The 24,611-nt window shown below is 38.4% G+C and overlaps 2 protein-coding genes across 2 annotated transcripts in view; one reads left to right on the top strand and one right to left on the bottom strand.

Annotated features, from left to right (window-relative positions):
* Positions 1 to 727: 727 nt before the first annotated feature.
* abitram (actin binding transcription modulator) lies at positions 728 to 2,588 on the bottom strand. The gene is made up of 6 exons (XM_051871943.1): positions 2,375 to 2,588; positions 2,204 to 2,255; positions 1,746 to 1,875; positions 1,589 to 1,665; positions 1,432 to 1,501; positions 728 to 1,313 (listed from the first exon to the last, which is right to left on the bottom strand). Exons 1-6 carry the CDS (start codon positions 2,439 to 2,441, stop codon positions 1,179 to 1,181), a joined length of 531 nt encoding a protein of 176 aa, XP_051727903.1. The 5' UTR covers positions 2,442 to 2,588; the 3' UTR covers positions 728 to 1,178.
* A 3-nt stretch (positions 2,589 to 2,591) lies between these two features.
* The window catches only part of elp2 (elongator acetyltransferase complex subunit 2), a 25,600-nt gene continuing 3,580 nt past the window's right edge, over positions 2,592 to 24,611 (top strand). The window contains exons 1-18 of the mRNA XM_051871940.1: positions 2,592 to 2,938; positions 3,222 to 3,300; positions 3,418 to 3,488; positions 4,277 to 4,418; positions 5,926 to 6,003; positions 6,234 to 6,298; positions 6,400 to 6,466; positions 8,175 to 8,318; positions 8,627 to 8,710; positions 8,872 to 8,972; positions 16,085 to 16,213; positions 16,359 to 16,508; positions 16,618 to 16,809; positions 17,137 to 17,206; positions 17,316 to 17,414; positions 19,056 to 19,113; positions 21,445 to 21,517; positions 22,174 to 22,363. Coding sequence (XP_051727900.1) covers positions 2,807 to 2,938; positions 3,222 to 3,300; positions 3,418 to 3,488; positions 4,277 to 4,418; positions 5,926 to 6,003; positions 6,234 to 6,298; positions 6,400 to 6,466; positions 8,175 to 8,318; positions 8,627 to 8,710; positions 8,872 to 8,972; positions 16,085 to 16,213; positions 16,359 to 16,508; positions 16,618 to 16,809; positions 17,137 to 17,206; positions 17,316 to 17,414; positions 19,056 to 19,113; positions 21,445 to 21,517; positions 22,174 to 22,363 — 1,924 coding nt within the window. The 5' untranslated portion in view covers positions 2,592 to 2,806. The remainder of the gene's footprint in view (positions 2,939 to 3,221; positions 3,301 to 3,417; positions 3,489 to 4,276; positions 4,419 to 5,925; positions 6,004 to 6,233; positions 6,299 to 6,399; positions 6,467 to 8,174; positions 8,319 to 8,626; positions 8,711 to 8,871; positions 8,973 to 16,084; positions 16,214 to 16,358; positions 16,509 to 16,617; positions 16,810 to 17,136; positions 17,207 to 17,315; positions 17,415 to 19,055; positions 19,114 to 21,444; positions 21,518 to 22,173; positions 22,364 to 24,611) is intronic.

Genomic DNA, 24,611 nt, shown 5'->3' with positions numbered 1-24,611 from the left:
TTATTCAGTTTTACACATTTCTACCAACTAAGGTCATCCAATTTATCTATTGAAACATTCATAATGAAGTACTTATTCTCTTCAATGAACACATTTATTAAAAGCACATACATCAAAACTTTTAATTTGTTCTCTGTTGGGTACATGTTCAGCTATAGGCACAATCCTATTGAAAATACATGTTTACATACACTACTGTTCAAAAGTTTCAGTACTGTTCAGTATGTTTTTGAAAGAGGTCTCTTATGCTTACCAAGGCTGCATATAACTGGTTTCTATTTTAAAAATATTTTAAAATGTAATTTATTCCTGTGATGGAATAAATGAATTTTCATCATTACTTCATTAGTCTTCAGTGTCACATGATCCTTTAGAAATCATTCTAATATGCTGATTTGCTGCTGAAACATTTCTAGTTATTATCAATGTTCAAAACAGTTTGCAAATGTATTTACTGTTGCTTTTGATCAATTTAATGCATCCTTGCTAAAAAAAAAAAAACAATTACTTTTAAAACAGTAGTGTACATTTTGCTTGTCATGTAGGTAATTTGTTATCTGTATAAAAAGTGTAAAATATTGTTTGGGAAAATTACAAAACGTTCACATGGCTGTTAATTGTTTTGAGAGCACTGACCTTAATTTGGGGTAATGTGTAAAATTGATTGATTAAAAACATAACATACACAGAATTTGAATGGTGCAATAAATGAACATATGAGAGCCAGTTCAATGGGAATCTGCCCAGAAGGGAGCTGTTCCTTTATTTCGTTTTTATTTCAAAACTATAATAATCTCCAGCGTTATAAGCAGTTTCATAGCAACCAGAAGGAAAACAATGAGTCTGTGAGGATATAGACCTGTTTCTCCTCAAATTAAAATAGTTCTTAATGAAACTAACTAAACGCTAAACAATAACCATGACAATGGCATCTTTATGCATCTCATGAATAATGGTCTAACAAAATGCAACCCAGTGAAATCCAAGACTGTTCTGGATCCAGCAGACAGGTCTTTATTTCTTCAAGTCGTCATTTTCTTTTTCAAGATGTTTTTTTTTTTTTTTAAATGGAAGTGGCACACAGTCATGATGCCATTGACGTTCTCATCTCACCTGCTTGAAGCAATTTTTCTTCAAAGGAGACTCCGCAGTCAGCAGCTTCAAAGTGCAAGTTGATCTCAGCAAGGCTCTTCTTGTTGGTTTCTTTTCATGAGAACCTCCTCATATTGTTCTCTGGTCAGAAGGCCCTCGGTGATGCTCTTACTCTCTTCAAATTTAGGTAATATAACCGCAATGTATCCTTCTGTGGAAGGCTGTGCCAAAAAGAATGAACGCAGAAGTCACTCATGTGGTCTTGCGTTTGAAAAAAGATGATTTTCCATTTAATTTTTTTAAGCTATACTGTGAGTTATGATGTATACAGATGCTTACCTTTTCCAATAACAGATCTGGCTTGTTTAGAATGGCTTCATTTACTTCTAGGAGACGTCCTCTGATACAGCTGTGAAAATATAGGTTGAATTGAGATTATTTTATGATTATAGAAACTGAATGTAATGTATATCCAGCGGCACTCTGTATAACTGACCTGAATATGGTGTACTCCTGTTCATCTGTACACGTTATTCTACACAGTGGTGCAAACTCTGTCAGGAACTGACCACCCTGCAGAATAAATTATACATATTAAGATATAGAAGTAATTAATCACATTCAAAATCATCATTAAAGTCAAAGGTACTCACTCGCTTTGACTTTCCAGACACCTTGTTCTTCAGACGGCTGCATGCATCACTGATCTGGTAGTTTATGTTTTTGATTTTTCGTCCATTCTGAAGGATAGGATGAGACTCGGCAAGTGTGATGACGCATATTCTGATGAGAAGAAACAGAGTTTCATAGCAAAGGTGAATTTAGAGATATGGCCCTGTGAGCTTTAAAAATAAAGACGGAACATCATGAACATTTCCAACATGGTGTTTCAATCCAAATCTCAGATTATTTCATTTCATTAAATAAATTAATACATTTAATACATTTTATGATGGGTTTTTCTGGATCTGGGATTTATGTACAGATATATAATATCATATTCAAATGTAAATATAAAAAAAAAAACCTCGTAAAAGTGTTAATTAGTTGAAGAACACTAACAAACTAATAAAACTGCACAGTAAAGAGGGAATATACATAATATATTTACCTGTTGGAGTGCTGTAGAATGCAGTGATCCTCACATACTTTCCCCTTCAGATCTACACCAACACAGTAATTAATTAACATCTTTAAAATGTACATTGTATATAATGCTATTATCAATTGATAACAGGCAGCAGCCAAAACAGAATGGACAAAACTGATCAGCACATATCACCTGTTCTGTACCAGCGGGTGAAATATCGATCGATTACTGATGGGGCTTTCTTTTCACTGTCTTCCATGTCAATATCCACCACTTAAAACAGCGATTATCTCAAAAAGAAAAAGAAAAAACTTCAGAGAGATTTAGACAGTCTGGTCAGATGCTAACAGAGATGCTTGAAGCCGGACGACAAATCAAGCTACACAAAAAAAAACGTCCGCTCTGAATTTACATCCGGTTACACTAAGTTGTGGTGTCTGCCGGTATTTTGCATCACTGTGTCCTGCATATTTACTTTATCTGATAATAAATATATACCAATTGTTATTCAATCTAATTCAACCGTATTATTAGAGATACCTATTTCTACTAACTCTTTCAGGAACTACTATCATTGTATATTCTCCCGGTTCTTTTTAATTGTAACACACAGCAGCGTCGAAGATGGCAGCGCCTGTAATGGACACATGTCATGTCTCTTGTTGTGCTAATCGCACTCCTAATGTTGTGTCATGGGGTAGAGGAGGTCTCATCGCATTTGGGACATGCAATTCAGTTGCCCTTTATAATCCACAGGTACTGTCTATGATTATTCACTTCAGTTAGTTGAAATGATGCTGATGCTCTGTGGCATATCATTATTACACTTACATTATGCACTATTACATTATGTTCCGATTCTTTAATGCAATGATGTGCAAACTTGAAACTCAACGCTCTGTAAGTGTACATTCTGATAAGGCAGTTTCACAGTGTGTTTCGTATCTGGTGAACTGTAAAATAAGATCTGTGACAGGTCATTGTGATACTGTAACAGGTTTGTTTCACCCTGATTTTATTTATTATTAATTGTCATCAGGAAATAAGGATTGTCGAGCTGCTTAATAAACATACTGGAAGGGTGAATGCTGTTCAGTGGGTTCATAAACAAGATTGCAGTAAGTCTTTAACCGTCATTATCTTTATGCATAGACATTATTTTTCAACGTTCTGTCCCTGTCAGACACAATAAAAACAAAGGAACTTGTAGAAATGTAAGCTGTCTATTTCTGTAGGTCCGGAAACCCAGTTGGTATCTGGTGGGTCAGATAATAATGTTATTGTTTGGGAGAAGCAGGATGGGAAGGTATGTGTTTACAATAACAATAAATAACAACATAATTTGGTCATTTCTGTTATGCAGTAAAATTTTTATTATTTACTTAATATATTATAAATAATAAATCAAAAACCTTTAAAGATATTAATTTGTGCATTTTTACAATTACACAATTAATATGGACATAAAAGTGAATTTTACATAAATTCACTACTTTGCTTTGAACTGATGTTGCCCTTTTTGTTTTTTTAAACCATGTACTCTGGTCCTATGCTCTCAGTAATACTTTCCATCTGTAGTCTTTTGTAATGTCTTTGGAATAACATCCAATTGCAACAAAACCCTTGTTTTAAGAAACCCCTTAGTGATAAGACCCATACTAATTGTTAAAATTGTAACAATTTTTAACTTTTTATTTTTTTTATTTTTTAACTTTTTTGTTGCAAATTGACCCATGTCCTAAATGGCATCATTATCCTCCAGGTCACTGGTTTTCAAACTGGGGCCCGGGGACCCACAGGAGGCCACAAGGGAGTGATAGGGGGTCTGTGGAAAAGTCTAGAGAAAAAATGTAAAAAATAAGAAAATTTAAAATAATTAAATTAGATTAAATTAAATAAATGGATAAAATTCAAAATAAAAACAAGTTAATAGTACTTAATCTATGAAATAGATTAAATTAGTTAAAAACATAAATATAATTTTGATGAATATAAATAAATAAAAATGAGATTCCAATTAAATGAAGTGTGTATGTATGTAACTCAGCTCTGTGGATGTGGCTAGTGCGTTGAGTTTGTCCCTGTTCTGCTCAGTTCACAGCATGTGCAGTGTGTTCAGGACACTCAGGGCCCGTGTGTGCAGTGGACGCCGTGTCTCTGTCCTCCTCTCACTTACTGGTGGCCTCAGCATCATCTGACTCCACTGTTAAACTCTGGACATGCACCTCTGATACATGTAAGATAAGAAGTGAGCTTTCAGTTCACGAGAGTGTAGACTGGAAGTACTCAATCTATTAATGCAGTTTTTTTAAATAAGTGTTTGAGGATTTTTTTAAATTCTCCAAGCCTGACATCTGCTGGTCGGTTCTTGTAAATGATAAACCGTTCTTGTAAATGATAGTTCACACAAAAATGAAAATGTCATCATTTACTCACCCTCATGTTGTCCCAAACCTGTATGTGTTTCTTTCTTCTGCTGAACACAAAGGAAGATATTTTGAGGAATGTTGGTAACCAGACAGTTGATGATAGTCTGTGTTCAGCAGAAGAAAGAAAGAAACTCATACAGGTTTGGAACAACATGAGGGTGGGTAAGTGATGACAATTTTCATTTTTGGTGAAACTATGCCTTTAATTCAAATTCAGTGCATATAGTTCAATTTAATTGTTGTTGTAGAGATAAAGTAGAATTTGCTATGGATACCAGCAAACAAGAACAACAGAAATTAAAATAGAAACAGACAGAAATATTCTAAATATCTGATTATATTTATTGTATTTTACCATTCAAATGTTTGGGGTCAGTAAGATTTTTTTTTAAAGAAATTAATACTTTTATTCAGCAAGGATGCATTGACAGAAATATTTTGTAACATTATAAATACAAAAAATATATTAAAATATAAAACAGTTATTTTGAATTATAATAATATTTCACAATATTAAAGTTATTTTTGTATTTTTTTAATCAAATAAATTCAGCCTTGGTGAGCATTAGAGACTCACATTAAATTAAATAAACATTAAATGAACATATTTCAAAAACATTTTAAAAAGTCATACCAACCCCAATCTTTTGAATGGTAGTGCATTTGCATACATTTTGCATAGTGTATTTGCATATATATTCATCCAAAAATATATATATGCAAATCATGGGCTAATTTTCATTTTTGGGTGAACTATCCCTTTAAGACAAGTCACATTTACTTAATAAGTAATAAGAAGAGGCTAAAAATGAAGGAAATTTGTCTTAACTTTAAGTCTCTCCCTAAAGAACAATGAAGATTAAGATAGAAGAATTAAGAACTCAAACTATTAATGAAAGCTCATGCATAATTTATTTGATCCTACTGCTTTCTTTCTGATGTCCATTCTTACTGTTCAGAAAGAGAGTGATGTTTCATTGACCAGTTTGTGATGAATTCTTTGTGTGTGAAAGCCATATACTGTCGGGTATATGCAATATTTACGTATTGTTTTGACACACATTTGAGTCACGCGTTGATGATGATGAATTGCATCATTCCTCTAACATTCAATTGACAGTAATCTAATGAGCTGTCTGCCAACATGCAGAACCCAAACTAATTTTGCATGCATTATTAGGTTTTCTGGGTAATTGGTCTTATATCGATATATATATTTTTGGATTATTAATATCCTACTTTAAAATAATACGTTTTTCATTATGAGTTAGACAGGTTCGTTCTCACGTGTGGTGTTTCTGTTCTCTTCATTAGCTGAATGCCTCCAGACCGTATCTTTTGGGAGCGGGTTCATGATGGATGTCTCCTTGGCGCTGTTGCCAGGCAGCAGAGGTAAGCTACGCCTGCTTCTCCATGTTGATTTGCAGTATTGTCCATTCCTATCACATGTTAAAATCTCATTCTGCACTTTAAATATGTCCTGGGGCGACGTTAGCCTGCCTCTTACATTATTCACATCTGGAGTGTAGCTGTATTTTGCTTCTAGATGCCATGAATAGACTAAGTCACTTGTCTGCCTTATGTGTCCATGTGAATGAGGAGGATAATTCCATCTCTTGCAGTTCCAGTGCTCGCCTGTGGGGGAGATGACAGCAAAGTTCACCTGTACGTGCAGCTCAGTGGACAGGTAAGACTTTGAGGTGTCTTTGCTTTATGCTAATGCTGTAAATTCTGTTCATATTTTGCATGTCATGTGGGTGTGTGGATGTTATCTGTGGTTGTGTTTAGTTTCAGAGGCTTCTGACTCTGACAGGACATGAGGATTGGGTCCGATGTGTGGAGTGGGCCACTAAAGGTAGGACTACTGAATGGAATAAATGGGCTTAGGAAGAAAGTATTATATTTAGTGTGGTTAAAATGAAGGCTGTTTTAGGACCTTGATAATCAAAAAACTAAACTTAAGCTTTTGTAGCCTTTAGTCTTTCAGAACGAGATCAGAACAATGTTTTAAAGACATTAATACTCGTATTCGGCAAGGATGCTTAAATTGATCAAAAGTGACAGTAAAGACATTTATAAGGTTACAAAAGATTTTTATTTCAATAAATGCTGTTCTTCTGAACTTTCTGTTCATCAAAGAATCCTGAAATCCTTGCTACTTGCTAACTTAAATATGTAAACTAAATCATTATTTTATTGGCTATTTAATAAAAAGATATACAGTATCTCACAGAAGTGAGTACACCCCTCACATTTTTGTAAATATTTTATTATATCTTTTCATGTGACAACACTGAAGAAATGACACTTGGCTACAGTGTAAAGTAGTGAGTGTACAGCTTGTATAACAGTGTAAATTTGCTGTCCCCTCAAAATAACTCAACACACAGCCATTAATGTCTAAACCGCTGGCCACAAAAGTGAGTTCACCCTTAAGTGAAAATGTCCAAATTGAGCCCAATTAGCCATTTTCTCTCCCCGGTGTCATGTGACTCATTAGTGTTACAAGGTCTCAGGTGTGAATGGGGAGCAGGTGTGTTAAATTTGGTGTTATTGCTCTCACTCTCTCATACTGGTCACTGGAAGTTCAACATGACACCTCATGGCAAAGAACTCTCTGAGGATCTGAAAAAAAGAATTGCTGCTCTACATAAAGATGGCGTAGGCTATAAGAAGATTGCCAAGACCCTGAAACTGAGCTGCAGCACGGTGGCCAAGACAATACAGCGGTTTAACAGGACAGGTTCCACTCAGAACAGGCCTCGCCATGGTCGACCAAAGAAGTTGAGTGCACGTGCTCAGCGTCATATCCAGAGGTTGTGTTTGGGAAATAGATGTATGAGTGTTGCCAGCATGCTGCAGAGGTTGAAGGGGTGGGGGGTCAGCCTGTCAGTGCTCAGACCATACGCCGCACACTGCATCAAATTGGTCTGCATGGCTGTCATCCCAGAAGGAAGCCTCTTCTAAAGCTGAAGACAAGCAGACTAAGGAACCATGTCCTGTGGTCTGATGAGACCAAGATAAAATTATTTGGTTCAGATGGTGTCAAGCGTGTGTGGTGGCAACCAGGTGAGGAGTACAAAGACTTGTGTCTTGCCTACAGTCAAGCATGGTGGTGGGAGTGTCATGATCTGGGGCCATGACACTTTGGGCCCAATTTGGACATTTTCACTTAGGGGTGTACTCACTTTTGTGGCCAGCGGTTTAGACATTAATGGCTGTGTGTTGAGTTATTTTGAGGGGACAGCAAATTTACACTGTTATACAAGCTGTACACTCACTACTTTACATTGTAGCAAAGTGTCATTTCTTCAGTGTTGTCACATGAAAAGATATAATAAAATATTTACAAAAATTTGAGGGGTGTACACACTTCTGTGAGATACTCTGTCCCATCCAAATCAAAGACCCATTTAATACATATGATACAGTAACGGCAGTGAAAATAGTTAAACACACTATCCTAAGGAGCCGGTATGCATGCAAACAAGTGCTTGCTGAAATAAATATGCAGGAAAGCCTCACTTACTACTTTCTTTGTGTTTCAACTGCTGAATATGTAGATGGAGAGCTCTGGCTAGCCAGCTGTTCACAGGACTGTCTGATCAGAGTGTGGAAACTGTTTGCCAAGACCGCGGCTGAACCAGACCATCAGACTGACGCTATTATCAAAATGAAGGAAAACATCATTCAAGTGTCTGGAGATGGTGAGACTGGAGGCTTTGCGTGATTGTAATTTAGTTGTGTGATGACTTATAGAAGTTGGTTATGTTTGAGTTGAATAGTTGCTTGATTATCTTTTTAGTTTTTAAAAAACATGTCTTGGTCAACAGATATCAAAATCAAGGATTGCGTATACATTGTTTTGTAATCAGAGTTTGGCTAGTAAAGACTTTATTTCATAAGTAAAGAAAAATGTGTAAGGATAATATTCTGCCCCTCACTGATAAAATAAAGACAAAATCTATTACTGTCATAACTTATGTGTATTTCTTTTTCTATGTTTGTGCTTTAGAATTTGCTGTGACTCTTGAAACGGTGTTGGCTGGACATGAAAACTGGGTTTATGGAATTCACTGGCAACCTCCATGTGTCAAAGGTATTCCTAAATGTTTTCATTGATTTTTGTGTTTTTTTTTTTACCGTAATGTGCTGTGAAATTATTTACTTTTTGACATTGTCTTATTTTGTTTGTATTACCTGTTTTTGTATTTATCCTGTCTCTGCCTCTGTTTTGTTACTTGTTGCCTCCCCCTGCAGGTGACTCAGTGGAACAGCCCCTGAAGCTGCTCTCTGCCTCAATGGACAAGACCATGATCTTATGGGGGCCAGAGGAGGATTCAGGCATGTGGGTGGAGCTGGTAAAGTCACCTTGTTTACTACTTAATAAATACTGTCATTGGGGAAAAAAAATTAGAAGGTGGATTGGAAGGCATTATGTAGTGATACACCTTTTAGAATTAGAATCAGAATCACCTTTATTGCCAAGTACCGTGGGTTTATATGTACAAGGAACTAGTCTTGGTGTACTGGTGCTTAACAACAACAGTAAAATACATGAACGAAACAACACTAACACGATAAACTTTATAAGGTAAAATAAATAAGTAAAGGAGAGAAAGCTATGAAAAGGGAAGCATAAATATAAAGAAACTATAAAGCTATGAAAACTATGAGCATAAATATAAAAATATAACAAATTTAGGAAAATAAAAATAGAAACTTTAACCATACATTAGTGCAGGGTATGCAAAAGACGACCAGTGCAAATGCTCACAGTTTGACGTATAGCAGTCCGAGTTGTGTGCGTTAATGTAACACGTATGAGACGACAATGCAAGGTTTGTTAATGTGATGTGTAATGTTGAGGCTAGTTGCGGATGGAAAGAAACTGTTCTTGAGACATGAGGTTTTAGTCTAGATGGACCACAGCCTCCTGCCGGAGGGGAGTGCCTTGAGCAGTTTGTGCCCAGGGTGAGAGGGGTCAGACGGCTTCCTGCTTCAGGGTTCTGGAAGTGTACAGGTCCTGAAGAGGTGGCAGATTGAAGCCTAACACCTTCTCAGCAGAGCGAATGACACATTGCAGCCTGCTTTTGTTCTTGGCAGTGGCAGCAACGTACTAGATGGTGATGGAGGAGGTGAGAATGAACTCAATGATGAAGGTGTAGAAGTGCACCATCGTTGTCTTTGGTAGGTTGAACTTCTTTAGCTGTCGCAGAAAGTACCTCTGCTGGTGCGCTTTTTTAATCACAGAGTTGATGTTCAGAACCCACTTTAGGTCCTGGATGATGATGATGAGTCCCAAGGAAGTGGAAGGAGTCCACATTATCAACTGGGGAGTCACACAGGATTATGGGGGCAGGTGGGGCTTTATTCTTCTTGAAATCTACCACCATCTCCACTGTTTTCACAGCATTGAGCTCCAGGTTGTTCTGACTGCACCAGGTCACCAGATGGTCAATCTCCCACCTGTAGGCAGACTCATCCCTCTCAGAGATGAGCCCAATGAGGGTGGTGTCACCCGCAAACTTCAGTAGTTTGACGGATTGGTGACTGGAGGTGCAGCTGTTAGTTTAAAGGGAGAAGAGTAGAGGGAAAAAAACACAGCCTTGGGGGGAACCAGTACTGATGGTCCAGGAGTCAGAGACATGTCAAGAGACGTGGCTCATACCAACCTACTAACTTTATTGTATTAAAAACTAGTTTGGGACTGCTATTTAATAGCCATACCTTATAATACAGTTTATTCATTAGTATTAAAGAAATTCTTACAATTTATGTGTATGCTTAGTAGTGCTGTCAAACGATTAATCGCAATTAATCAAATCTACATCAGTGACCTCACTTTTTAAACCTGAGCGTACAGATCAAGCTCCTGGAAGGAAATAACCCCATCCTGAGGTAATTTCCGTCCTATACTTCATACAGTCTCTGCTTGCCAGTCATGAACTTCTAGAATCCGCAGGAAGTGCTGCACAAGCTCCTCTGCTATGTCATGCAGGGAACATCTGCCCATTCTCTGCTAACTGCATCAAATTTAACCCACACACTGAGAATTGCACAGATAAGCTTGTTCTCTTCCATCTGTGTGAGGGACTGTGAATGATTGGCGAGTTCCTCAGAAATGGGATGGCGATTCCTCAGGTAACCCTAAATCGGGACTTTTTTTCACATTTGTTTTGTTGTAAAATGTTTTGATTGGCATTGCCACAGCAGATAACAGGAATGGCGTTGTGGTTGATTAATAAGAGGTACTCACTTTGATCTTGGCATACAGACAAAGGTCTCTGGGCTCAGATCAATGCCTCCTGATTCTGACACTTGGAGCATTGTAGTATGATGACGCACGTGTTTTGTCATACTAAGGCATGTCCAATTAAAAATGAAAGGCTGTGAGCTGTAGTTGTAAGAAGAAAGAGGTTGATTTCAGGTCTTGTGTTGTACCTGGATGCAGTAGAGTTGTTCCACATCCGTTATTTCTGCACTGCATGTGTCTTCTGTATTGAGTTGTAAAGGGCATACGATATGAGGTAGGTGTGAACTGGGTTATCAGACGTGGATGAGAGCCTTTGAACTGACAGATTCACAGAGACTAAGGAAATAAATGTGGGTTATTATACATCCTTTCTGATTTCCACCTTTTGATACCCTACTTTTACTTCAGCTTTAGCTTAGGTTAAGAGATAAGTAACAGAATAAACAGATATAATATGTCCTCATAAATGGTGATTTAATATTTTAATTTGTGCACTTGAAAAAAACAAAACAAAAACAGATAAGGTTGTAGCATAAAGGCCCTTTCACACTAACATAAATATTTGTCAAACTAGATTTTGAATAGACACAATGTGTTCAGCGCAGCGTTTCATATTTTCATTTGATTATTCAATTTCTGTAGTATTTCTTACTATATTGCTTGTAATTTGCATCTTTGTTCTTATTTTTAATAACAAAAAATTAAATAAAATAATAAAAAATAACTGTATCGTGATATGTATCGTTATCGTGAAATAAAATGTCTCATATTGTGAAATAGGATCATATCAAGGTCATATCTCCCACCCATATAGCTTTGATTTTATTTTTTTCCCCATCTTTTGGTGTGAAAAGGCCTGAACCTGCGCTAATTACTTTTCCATAAATGTGGCAGTTTATGTTATCTAAAACATGCCTCCATTGCACAGTTATTGACTGACTGCCAGTGCCCTACTAAGCAGAAAATGACCAACGTGACTTTGGTTAATTAACACATCTACAAAGAAGAGTCTCCTACCTAATGATTAGACTAATTGGTCAAATTTAGTGGAGAGTTGGTTTGCAGTGGAGTGGCCAGGCAAACCGCTGGGTAAAGTACACCCTTCTAATAAGTCATGTTGCCAGTGAATGGGGTGGGGGGGACTGAGACGCTGTGAGCCATTAGTGTTGTTGCTAATGGTTTATTTTCTCTGATAGACCAGAAGGGAGAATGGATGAGTTACCACGATAGATCTTTAACCTCTAGACCTCATGACCCACACACACATCTCCTAGAATTGGCGTATCATTGAGCTGCTCTCTGTATCCATCATTGTTGCACTGCTCACCTTCAGCCTCATGAATCTCTCATCTATACAGGAATGAAACTATGAGTAAAGCATTAGTTTGTCCGGTAGCGATTACCTTTATCTTGGAAGATAAAGTGCAAGATAATCCAAGTAGTCATTTAGCAAATGCTTTTATCCACAGTGACTTGCAGTATAGTTATTTAGTCACCCTGGAACAACCGGCGCTAAGTACCTTTCAAGGGCATAACGGTGATAGTATATGGATTGCTTCTGGTGGTTCACAAACGAGGGTCAATTCAACGCTGGAATTGCACAAAAGATTAACATGACGGCACATGCTAGTCGATGAGTTGAATCAACTCCACAGCAACTACATAAATTTATCCACTAACCATTCAGAAACGTCCAGTTGCATTCTAAAAGTTGTAACTTCTTCCTGAGCCTCTCCATCAGTGTCCGACTGAACACCGTTACTGACAATCGTCATTTTGGCTGCGTGAGATTCTCCGGATTTGTTGTTGTTGAGCAACCGAAGAGCGAGCTGTTAAAGCGCCACCCTCTTTTGGAAAGCAGGCCGGAGGCAGCAGCTCATTTGCATTTAAAGGGACACACAAAACAGTGTGTTTTTGAGTGGGGCAAATTTGACAAGCTATAATAAATCATCTGTGGGGAATTTTGACCTGAAACTTCACAGACACATTCTGGGGACACCAGAGACTTTTATCACATCTTGTAATAGGTCCCATTTAACTTTTAGGCCACATCATTCACACATGACCTGATGTAGCACTGAGGTGCTGTTCATTTCCAGAATCTCAACCTCAAGTCAAGAGTTTCGTGGCTCCCAGCATTGTTTCCTTTTGTACAAATCTCATCCCAAACTCTGTGGTTGTGTTACAACACACTTTGTGCCACAGATCCATATCTGTGTTCCATCCCTAAACAAGAGTGATTGCACATTTTACCCATGAGATTTGGCCGTGATATATGAGTAGCCATGTGGATGGAATTCAAAATCAATCTGGTTAATGTTGCATCACTCTTTCCAGAATGGCTCGCAGAGATCCGTGCCATTCAAAGTGAAGGGCTCTCTTTATCGCAGTCATTAGTTCCGCCATATTCACTCCGTAGGATACGCCTATGAAGGGCATGTCAAATGTCTCTCTATTGGCATATACAGGAGCATCGATAGCCCTTACCGTTTGATGGTTTGTGGATTTAGTTTTAAATCCGTGTTTTCCAGCCAACGTGTCTCTGTCTGAACTGTCCCGCATGTCTTGTGGCAGTGTTAAAATCTCAGCGTTAGATGGCTGATTTGTCTGTCTAGTGTTGTCGTTTTGATGAAGAGCTTAAGCTAGCCACCTGATCTGGCAATATCTTTGAGACATGCTCTGCTGGGCATGACAAGAGACTGTGAATCATTGAGCGGTGACACCCTTAAACGCGAGGAATCACTGCTGCTTTTAACAAGGCTGCTGGAAATGTCTTGTCCTGCTCAAGGTCAAAAGGATACACCATTGTGATGGCTGTCAACTGAAATTTTCATACCTCCTTTTCACAGCTGAAAGTGTGATTAGATAAAATTACAAAATTATTTCTTCATCCTCTGAGTGCGTATTGGCAATGCAGATGTTGAGGCTGGAACATCAGTCTTTGCTTGCACACAACCATAAATAAAAATAGAGGCAGGTTATCGCTGATGGCATAATCATGACTAATTATCTTGTTTTATACAATGTTACCGCTTGCTCTGCTGCACGACTCGCTTCCCCTATTACCGTGAGACACTCGAACAGCATTAAGCATGTTAGACACGGGCCAGACAGAGGGCAAGCCGCGCTACAGTTTGCTGAAAAACAATTACAGTGCTTTGGTATTCATAGCCCAGCCCAGTCAGGGGAGTTTACACTGATTCATTCTTCATGTGACCATTTTGTCTCCCAGCTTTCTGAGGCTCATATTTGATTTAATGTGTGTGTGATTACGTTCAACATCACATTAATGCATTCAAAGGAAGCAAACACGATTTATTTCTCATTTAATAGTCTCCTCGTTGCATACATTGTGCTTTTCGCTTGTCAGCCTGATTAATTGGTGTCCTCAGACTGTTACTTAACGGAGATGGAGCACAGCTGTAGACTCTCAACTCAGATTGCTTAGGATTCATGACTACTAATTAGCGGCCTGCTTGACCAGCCGGTTTATCAGGGGCAGTGACTCCAGCAAAGGCCTCTCTTATCAAACACTCACCATCAAGAACATGATGGAGAGCATCGAGTGTAGTTCCCAGGTTTTTTGTTTACCTATAAAGTTGCTCTTTTGGATTGAATTTTAGCCACCCCAGGCAATTAACTTATAACCGCTGCAGCATAATGCCATTCTCTCTGTATAATCAAATGAACAACCAACCCCAAAAAGAGTTTATAACCACTTCAGACAGGATTTTAGAGTATATTGGAGTATAAGGGAGTATATTGGCTTGGTTGTTTAAGATTTTAGGTGTTTCTTGAAAGCATTGTTAGCGAAAAAGCAAGTTCTGTTGTTACCTACATAGTTTAAATGGGTCCTTGATTATGATTTCACTTTTTTAACTTTAGTTAGTGTGTAATGTTGCTGTTTGAGCATAAACAACATCTGTAAAGTTACGGCGCTCAAAGTTCAATGCAAAGGGAGATATTTTCTTTTACAGAAATCGCTTTTTAAGGACTACAACAAATGGCTGGTAGGGACTACAACGAGCTTCTTCTTGAGTTGGTGACATCACAAACCCCAAAATTTACATAAACCCTGCCCCCGCGAACATGCAACAAAGGGGGTGAGGCCATGTTGGGCTGCTTTAGAGAAGAGGACGAGTTGTCATTTTACGCTGGACTGCTTCACAAACGAGGGTCAATTCAATGCTGGATTTGCACAAAAGATTAACATAACGGCACATGCTAGTCAATGAGTTGAATTAACTCCACAGCAACTACATAAATTTATCCACTAACCATTCAGAAACGTCCAGATGCATTCTAAAAGTTGTAACTTCTTCTTGATTCTCTCCATCAGTGTCCGTCTCTGGTTTGAACAATGTAAGGCTGAACACCATTACTGACAATTGTCATTTTGGCTGCGTGAGATTTTCCAGCTTTGTTGTTGAGAAACCAAAGCGTGAGCTGTTAAAGCTCCGCCCTCTTCTGGAAACTTAACCTGTAGTTAGAAACATGGTTTCTTGTTAGTATGACATGTGGGCTTGAGCATGCTCTTGAGCAAAAAAAGCACAATCTATGTCATTCATTCCATATATACAAATTTCATTCATAGTTTAGTTTGTCCAGAGAATGAAAGTGCTGTATTTTAATAGTTCTTATGTGCTCTAGTACCCTGAGGGAACCCCAGAATATGACATTTGGGGGAACCCATGATTGAATTAAACATCTGGAAATAAGATAAAACAACGAAGAACAAAAATTGTGAAGTACTCCTCAGATGCATTGTTTGTTATGTACAGAAATAATCTTTTACATTTTGATCGTGATATGAATCATAGGCAGAATTTATTACTACCTTTGAGAAACAGTCGTGACTAGCTAGTTAATTTCTCTAACAATGCATCGTACTATGGTAGTTAAGCAGCAAGTTACAGTGTTGAAGGGGAAACACACCCCAAGCTGGGTAACCAAAATGTTGGAGGTTTGAATCATTCAATGAGTGACCAGTCCACCATTGTGTCCTTGTTGTGTCCAAGTGTTTAACCCTAGATTTTTCCAGAGATATTGTGTAAAAAGTTGTTTTGGATGGAACAAATAAAATCAGTACTTCTTTAACAGACAGTTTTAAGTAGTTACAAGGATTTTTCAGGTTGGTTGTGTAGTGTTGTACACTACAATATGAATAGGTTGAATAATTATTGTTTCACCATTATTTCTTGTTGACCCTTCATTAAGGTTCGTGTTGGGGAAGTTGGAGGAAACACCCTGGGTTTCTATGGATGCCAGATGAGTCCAGACGGCTCAATGATTTTGGCTCATGCCTTTCACGGAGCGCTGCACCTCTGGCACTGTGACAGAAACCAGGTCAGATGTAACTGACAACATCCTTCAGTAACAAGCTCTTTATGCAGACATTACTGTTTACCTAATAGAAAACTGTCGAAATACAAGTCTTTTATGATTCATAGTAAATGAGGTAAATGAATATGGTGATTTGGATGTTGAACAGGGAGAATGGAGGCCTAGTGTGGTCATTTCGGGTCACTTTAACGCAGTGCAGGACTTGAGCTGGGACCCCGAGGGAGAGTTTATCATCACTGTCGGATCAGATCAAACCACTAGACTCTTTACACCCTGGACGAGAAAAGGATGCTCACAGGTTTAAACAAATATCGGCGCTTCAACCCATTAATTTTTGATTGATCATACATTGTCCATTTTGACTGGTAAAGATTTTTAAGGTTGATCAACGCTTTCTGTGTTTGCAGATTACTTGGCACGAAATCTCAAGGCCGCAGATTCACGGCTATGACATGCAGTGTCTGACTATGGTTGGGCGTTTTCAGTACGTGTCCGGTGCTGACGAGAAGGTCCTACGGGTGTTCAAGGCACCACGGAATTTCGTGGAGAACTTAGCTAACATATCATGCACCTCTCTGGAGAAACTGCTGGGCTGTAATGTAAGTACTTAGAATCATCTCATCTTCAAACTTTAATTAGTTACGTCAAATAAAACCTCGGTTTTAATTACTCTTTGCGCTTAGATCATCAAGAGATTTTTAGATGAGTCTCACATTTTTTCATTATCTTAATCCTAATGTTTATGCACATGCTCTCAGATATATAGCTAAATGAGTTTCTGTAACTTGAGGTAATGGTAAATGAGACGACTTAAATGGCATTCATAATTCAGGTTGATCTTGTGTAACACGCGTCTCATGCAGCCAACCACAGTCATGCTTTTATATAAAGATTTTATAGTGTAGCTCTGTCTCCTGGGTGTTCAGGATATAGCAGACTTCCCAGAGGGAGCCAGCACTCCTGCCCTTGGCCTGTCCAACAAGGCAGTGTTTCAAGGTATGAACCCTTTGAAATTGTTGGCCACAGGAGAATTTGCATTGTGCTAATCTCAAGAGAGTGGTGAGGCAGTTACTGACCTTTTCTGTGGCGTCTGATGTGTTTACAGGTGACCTTGCATCTCAGAGCCCTCAACAGGACAGTGAAGATTTCAATAGCATGTCCGACCAATATAAAGAGTCCTACTTTCAACCTCTCAAACTCACAGGTTTTTACAATTTTATACACTCCAGTGTTTCTCAAATGGTGGGTAATACATAGCGTTACAAAAAAAAAAACCAAACAAAAAAAACTTTGGTTGGTTTCAGTCAGATGACCTCTTTCTCTCCAAGTAGGCACAACAAAATATAATATACACTAGGCCCTGTTTCCACCTGGTAATAAGATGCGTTGTGGTCAGTTGGATCACAAGTGGACGAGGGAGACACATACCCGTTTACACCTGGTATTTTAATCGGTCTCTTTTGTCCATTTTCAACCACTTCTGTCCTGATTTCTTCGAGGGGAGGGTCTATGGGAAGGTAAATATATGGGCTTTTTCAGATCTTTCGAACTATTGGACAAAATAGGCTCACTCAATTTACATATGAAAGTGACCAGAGATGACGGAAAAACATACGGAGAGCAGCAGCTTTCATTTCTGCTCTGACAGCCACAAGACCGACAGAATGAACGTGGTGTTAGAAATCAGGAATGGTGAGAGAACATTGTGCTTGGTAAATTTTTTTTTCGTCTTCAGACCAAACTTGGGTCTCCAGCCGACAAAGTATAAATCTCGTCTGGCTAGCGCGCTTCCCATAATGTTTACACATTAGGTCAGTAGGCGGAGAGTAGGCTGTGTTTTGCTCTGTTCGAATGCATTGGACCCACATGAGCATTTCCACTACGAAAGCAATCAGGTTGAATGCGTTTTCGACTACCTCTGGAAGTGGTCGAATGTGGACAAGCTCAAAACGTTTTAGACCCCATTTACACCTGTATTTAGCGTCATTCACTTGTGATTCGATTGACCAAAACGCATCCTAATACCAGGTGGAAACAGGGCCTGAGACTAACAGTTAGAAACTGTAAGTTGACAATTCCTGAGTTACTCCTAGCAAACACAATGCTATTCTACATTTGTGACAAACAGTTATTAAAGACTGTTTTCTCTGGTTTATTAATGTATCTGGGGCATGAATCAGAGATACTGGAGACAAATGTTATTACAGCATAAGGGGGGATGGGTGGAGGGTGAGTGTTGAAGCAGGGGGGTTTATGCCTCTCTTGCTCCAGGCAAATAGTAGCAAACATTGTCAATTTGATTGAAAAAGCTCCTTAATCTGGAATCATAATTAGAAAGAAGGCTTATATAATTGCAAAGTTAAAATATTGATGACTCTGGGCTATGGGGAGCGCAATGAGGCGGACACAGAGTTGTTAATGGAATAATACCACTCTCTCCATTTCGCTTCTTCTGGAGGGGCAGAGAGGGAAATAATTAAAATAAAACTGCAAACCAGGGATGAATTAAAAAAAAAAAACGCCTGGTCTCCATTCCATTTCAATTGGGGCATGTGTTGCATAAGTGTCTGTGTATCTAAATGAGACAATATTATTTCAGGCTTGCACAAAGAGAGCTAAATTTGATTTACAGCATGTCGTAAAGCTAACGGCCATTGAAAATTGTAGATAAAGCTGCTGTTGTTCCAAACAGCTTTGAGTAAATTGCTCGGCAGTGTATCTGTTGCTAAATGAAAAGATGAGCCTTTTGAAAAATACCGTCTATAGGCGTCTGCTCATTTCTCATAATAACTATGTTTATATTTTGTGACACTCTCTCTCTCTCTCTGTGTGTGTGTATTGCCAGAGCCTCCGACAGAGGACGACCTCTTGCAGAACACACTGTGGCCAGAGGTACAGAAGCTGTGAGTTTCCCATCAATTCTCATTTGTGTGCGTCTGCCCTCATTGGCTGTTTTGCAGCAGGCACTAATGCTTTGCCACATTATTATTTAAACAGCTTGTGTGACATAAATAATGCAGCGTAATAGGTATTTAGAGCTCACAAGAACAACCATTTATCCTGAATGTTGACACTAAACAAGAAAAGACAGAATTGTTAATTAAAATATGTTTTTTCTTTCTCTCTTCAACTTCTTACATTGAAACTAGGGCAAGAAACATACTGTATGCAAGTATGTGAATAAAAATTATTCAGGTTATGCAAGTTCGATGCTATGAGTCATTGCATTCTGAAATGCATCGGACCACAGTTTGCTGCTTTCTCAACGTTGCCGCTGCTTTCTCAATCGCCTGATATTATTATTATTATTATTATTATTATTATTATTATTATTATTATTATTATTATTATTATTATTATTATTATTAATAATAATAATATTTAAAAAAAAGTGAACAACCAGTAGCAATCCTTTTTTTTTATTGTCTAATATGTAGAACTGATATTTAACAATTGTTTCATGTATGTGTGTTTGAAAAAATGGTAATTAAAATAATCATTAGGCTACAAAAAGCAATCAGAAAATATAAATGATTAATGTTGAATATAATCAGTCGTATAAATAATATCTTCATATTGTCATAAGCTCTTAAACAACACAAAAGACACTTTAGACAAATATTTATCATACCAAGAGTAACTTTTTCCTCAAATTTCCATTTTAGTATTATTTATTCACAGTTACAATATTCATATTTAGAATTTTTTTTTTTTATATTTTTGGTTTTCATTTTGATTTTGTTTTAGTCATTTTGTTATATGCTTTTGTCATTTTTATTATTTTTTTTAATCTTTTTATTTAGCTTTAATTTTTATTTTAGTTTTAGTTCTATTTTCAGTTTTAGTTTTACTCATTGTAGTACTTAAACTTATTTCAGTTAGTTGCCAAAGCAACAAGCAATATTTATATTTAGGGTACGTTTACAGGACAACGATGTACTAAAAACGGACGCGTTTTTCGTCTACAGTTGACAACGTTGTCAAAACGATCCCCATTCACATGGATCCACAAAAACGACTAAAAGTGCTGTATTCTGCTGCCAGACAGTAGATGTCACTTTGTAAAGAAACACTTCACACTTCATTGACTGAACATGTAATGTCACCATGACGTCACCATTTTCACAAATTCGCGTTTTTACAGTTTACACAGAGATGATAATGGTATTGTTTTCAAAAACTTGCATTTGAATCCCGTTTTCAAAAGTTTGCATTTTCAGGCCCCCAAAACGCTGTTGTTGTGTAAATGAACGGCCAAAACGCATAAAAACGTTTCCATTTTTAGTTGAAAATGGTGTCGTGTAAACGTGCCTTTAATTTCAATTCAGCTGTATTTCAATTAACAAAAACGATTTTTAATAGTTTACAAAAAGTTAACAAAAACAACAGTGCAACAGTTTGCTGCAGATTAGCTTGAACTGTTCAAATGTTTATAGCTAGCTACCTGAATAGCATCTATTTAATGGCACAGACATTTGAAGTCTCTTATCTAACCCTTACTGAGGTTTGTTATCGCCACAGCAGTGCAAAGGGGCATGTGCATTAGCCAAGCATTTGTGCTTGTGTTTGCTTGTTAGCATAGTATTTTCTGGCCCAAGTTTCGTAAGCTTTTGTTAGCACAGAATAATGCCTGTGTTGCACTTAAATGACACACGACTCTGACATTTTCTGAAACTGTAGGCAATGTATTACAGAATTGGTTGTTGCTTAGTGGCATTTTGCACTGGTTGGTGGGAATAATGGGCGTATTATTCAAAACAAGTTTACAAATTTTTTTTTAAACATTAACATTTTATTTTTTACAATTAAATATTAATTTTCCCCAAGGCATTTACATTCTATTGAAATGTACAGACTTGCATTATTTCAACTTGCTCATAAGAATTCAAAGTCGGTTTCCCTGATACACAGGCGGCACTGGATAAACTCTAATAATTTACATACACAGCTGTAAGCAGCTGAAGGCTCTGACAGCCTGGCTTCCCGAGCTATTCATCCAGTGTTGGAAATTACTAAGCAGATCTGCTAATGGCTGCCAGAGCGCACAGCTTTCTTCCACTCTCATAAGCACAGGAGAGAGAGACGGCAGCCCTGACACACAAATCATTCGTCGTGTTTGAATCACCGCCCCGACTGTCTCTCTAAACCTGTCACGGTGCTCAGGCTTTATTTGTGAGTAGGTACTGACAGAGCCCTCATTAACATACCCTCTCTCCGTGTCGCTCTCTCCGCAGGTACGGGCACGGCTTTGAGATGTTTTGTCTGGCGTCCGATTCTGCGAAGACGGTGGTGGCCTCGGCATGTAAGGTACAATCACACGGGTGACCAGATGGTCATTAGTGTCACACAAATGTAGCCGTGGACTGTAATAGACACAGAAAAGCATGCGTGCATGAAGCCAATGCTTAAGTGGTTTTAAATATTTAGTCATTTGCCTTTTTAACAAGCTTGTGTCAGTGTAGCAGTTGATGTCTATGTGCAAGTTAATTTTCCCTTTCTTCGATGTAATGAGCTGCCTATCTTATTAAAAACACATTGAGTTCTCATGACCAGGGTTGGTATCCAGCCCTACGTGCCCTCCGGCCGCTGTGACACATTCTGAGACAGTTGAAGGGAGATCATTGGTTTGTGTCCTGGTATGGCCCCCGTGGTTCTGCCAAACCCGCACTGATCGCACACAAAGCCCTTCCGAATGAAAGCACATTCTGCGTGTCACCTGCCATTGTTCACGCTCGAGCGGAGGCTGTGAGGTTTATTCAGTGGGGCTGATGGCGGGCTGAAATGGAGGCTCAGATGACTTTGCTGTGGACAAGAGGTTTATCCTCTAGCAGTGCTGGCTGAGCTGTGTAGGAGGGGGGCTCTGCGCTTGAGGTTTAGAGAAAGAGGACAAGCTCTGCTGAAAATGTGACATTGTTTGATTTTGAATGTTGGTGTGAAAGATCTAGATGTGTCTTATGTCACAGGCCTCTAAACCAGAGCATGCTGCCATTCTCCTGTGGAGCACAACTTCCTGGAAACAGCTTCAGTCGCTGCCCTGCCACAGCCTGACCGTCACTCAGATGGCATTCTCCCCAAATGGACACCTTTTGCTCGCTGTTTCTCGAGACCGCACCTGGTCTTTATGGAGACGTGGAAACCCTGACTCCGATACAGGTGAGCAAACATGTGGCCAATAATTTGGCCATAATTTTAGTGATCAAATGTTAATACGACTATATAATAATATTTATTATTATTATTATTATTATTATTATTAATAATCATTATAATTATATTAAATAAAAATATATATAAAAAAAAAAAAGAAATAGTAGTAATACTATTAAATATTACTATATTATTCATATATTTAGAACAAATACTATAATAATAATAAATAAAATTTGATTTTAACTCCTTGCTGTGCATGTTTATAGGACCGCACAATTTAGCAAGCAATTTTGTGATTATATGTCAAAATTACTTTATCACAATAATAGTAGTAATAATAATAATAATAATTATTATTATTATTAAATAAAAATGTAAATAGAAACTCACTATAATATTAAAAAATATAATATTTTTTTTATTTTACTTTACAATTGTAAAATTACAATACTAATATTTATGGCTGTCTTAATTTCTTGTTTTTCAAACATTAAACCAATGAGTTTTTAATTAGGTGAAAACCCCAGGGAGCCCTTAAAGGGGAACTATTATGCCCTTTTCACAAGATGTAATACAAGTCTCTGGTGTCCCCAGAATGTGTCTGTGAAGTTCCAGCTAAAAATACCCCACAGATTATTTATTATAGCTTGTCAAATTTGCCCCTATTTGGGTGTGTCAAAAACATGCAGTTTTTGTGTGTGTCCCTTTAAATGCAAATGTGCTGCTGCTCCCGGCCCACTTTCCAGAAGAGGGCGGAGCTTTAACAGCTCGTGCTTTGGTTGCTCAACAACAACAAAGCTGGAGAATCTCATGCAGCCAAAATGACGATTGTCAGTAACGGTGTTCAGCCTTACATTGTTCAAACCGGAGTCGGACACTGATGGAGAGAATCAGGAAGAAGTTACAACTTTTAGAATACAACTGGACATTTCTGAATAGTTAGTGGATACATTTATGTAGTTGCTGTGGAGTTGATTTAACTCATCAACTAGCATGTGCTGTCATGTTAATCTTTTATGCATGGACGCCCACTATGGACGCCCACTATACATAGCGTACCTGTTTGCTAAACAGAGCCATACACACAAGGCTAACGTTTATGATTGCTATCAAATGCTGTGAATGGTCTAATATTTTTTCCAAAATATCGCTCGGACAGAAACGCTCCTTTTTTAGCAATCGAGCTTGCCAGGGTCAACTGGCAGGCTATCCAAGCTAACAAGACTCTAAATAGTGTTCTGTGCTCGTCTGTGCAGCCAACGACAGAACAGTTAACATGGAAAAAGACAGATTTTCATGGTATGTCCCCTTTTCTTTTGTGCTTTTCGTTACAAGTTTGGGAAGATGGTTGGCGCATATTGCATTCCCAAATGCACATTATAAGTGACCCAAACTCACAGCAGATGCAGAGATGAGTTTGAGTGAACCGAGCCGCTCTGAGACTGAGAAAACTGCAGATCATGAGCTCCTTGCGTGTAAAAGAGCGTACTGTTGTGCTTCACTCTGAAATTTGCATGTTTAATTAAATCCCAGCCCTTGCGATTTGATAACCACACTAAGCCATATCTTTTATTTTGATTAATTGTGGAGCCCTACGAAAAACCCCTCAGAAGTAACGTTCAATAAGATGAATGTGAATGCTAACAGATAGCTTCCTCCAGGGTTTATAGACCTCCTGACTCATCGACAACTTTTACCTTCCTCCATTTCTCTTTGTCAACACTGAGTTTGCGGATTTCGCCCACTAAGATTCTCCTGGCGTTTAGCAGCAGTTGTCTAGCGCCACCCAATGACCGTGCACATGGCTAAATCACTGTTGACACAAGGTAACCAGAGGAGCGTCTGTTTTTCTTTCTCCATTTTCTGATGTGTCCGAGGCATCGCCGCCCGCTGAGGCAGAGGCATGCCGCAGTCCGTTCTCGTTGAGGCTGGTATTACTCACAGACGTGGAGAGGTTAGTCAGTGTCACAGCTGATCAGAGAACAGTCCAGCATGGCGGTCGAACGGTGTCATTCATGGAGAAATCTCTATCACAAAGACAAGTTGCCTCCCCAGCCGTAGCTGCCTGAGCTTTAATCAGCAGAGGCATGCATGTTTTGGTGTGTTTGGGGCACGCGCATGGAGAGGGTTTACTGGCCAACGTGGCATCACCAGGGTGTGATGACCTCGATAGTAGGACTGTGGGTAAACACAAACTCAGTTTAGAGAAATTAGAGCAAACACAGAGGCTAAACGTTACATTTGACTATTT

The sequence above is a fragment of the Ctenopharyngodon idella genome, chromosome 19 (genome assembly GCF_019924925.1).
Source record: "Ctenopharyngodon idella isolate HZGC_01 chromosome 19, HZGC01, whole genome shotgun sequence".
Taxonomy (NCBI): domain Eukaryota; kingdom Metazoa; phylum Chordata; class Actinopteri; order Cypriniformes; family Xenocyprididae; genus Ctenopharyngodon; species Ctenopharyngodon idella.
The sequence above is the reverse complement of the archived record's forward strand: the minus strand, read 5'-3'. Positions and strand labels throughout refer to the sequence as shown.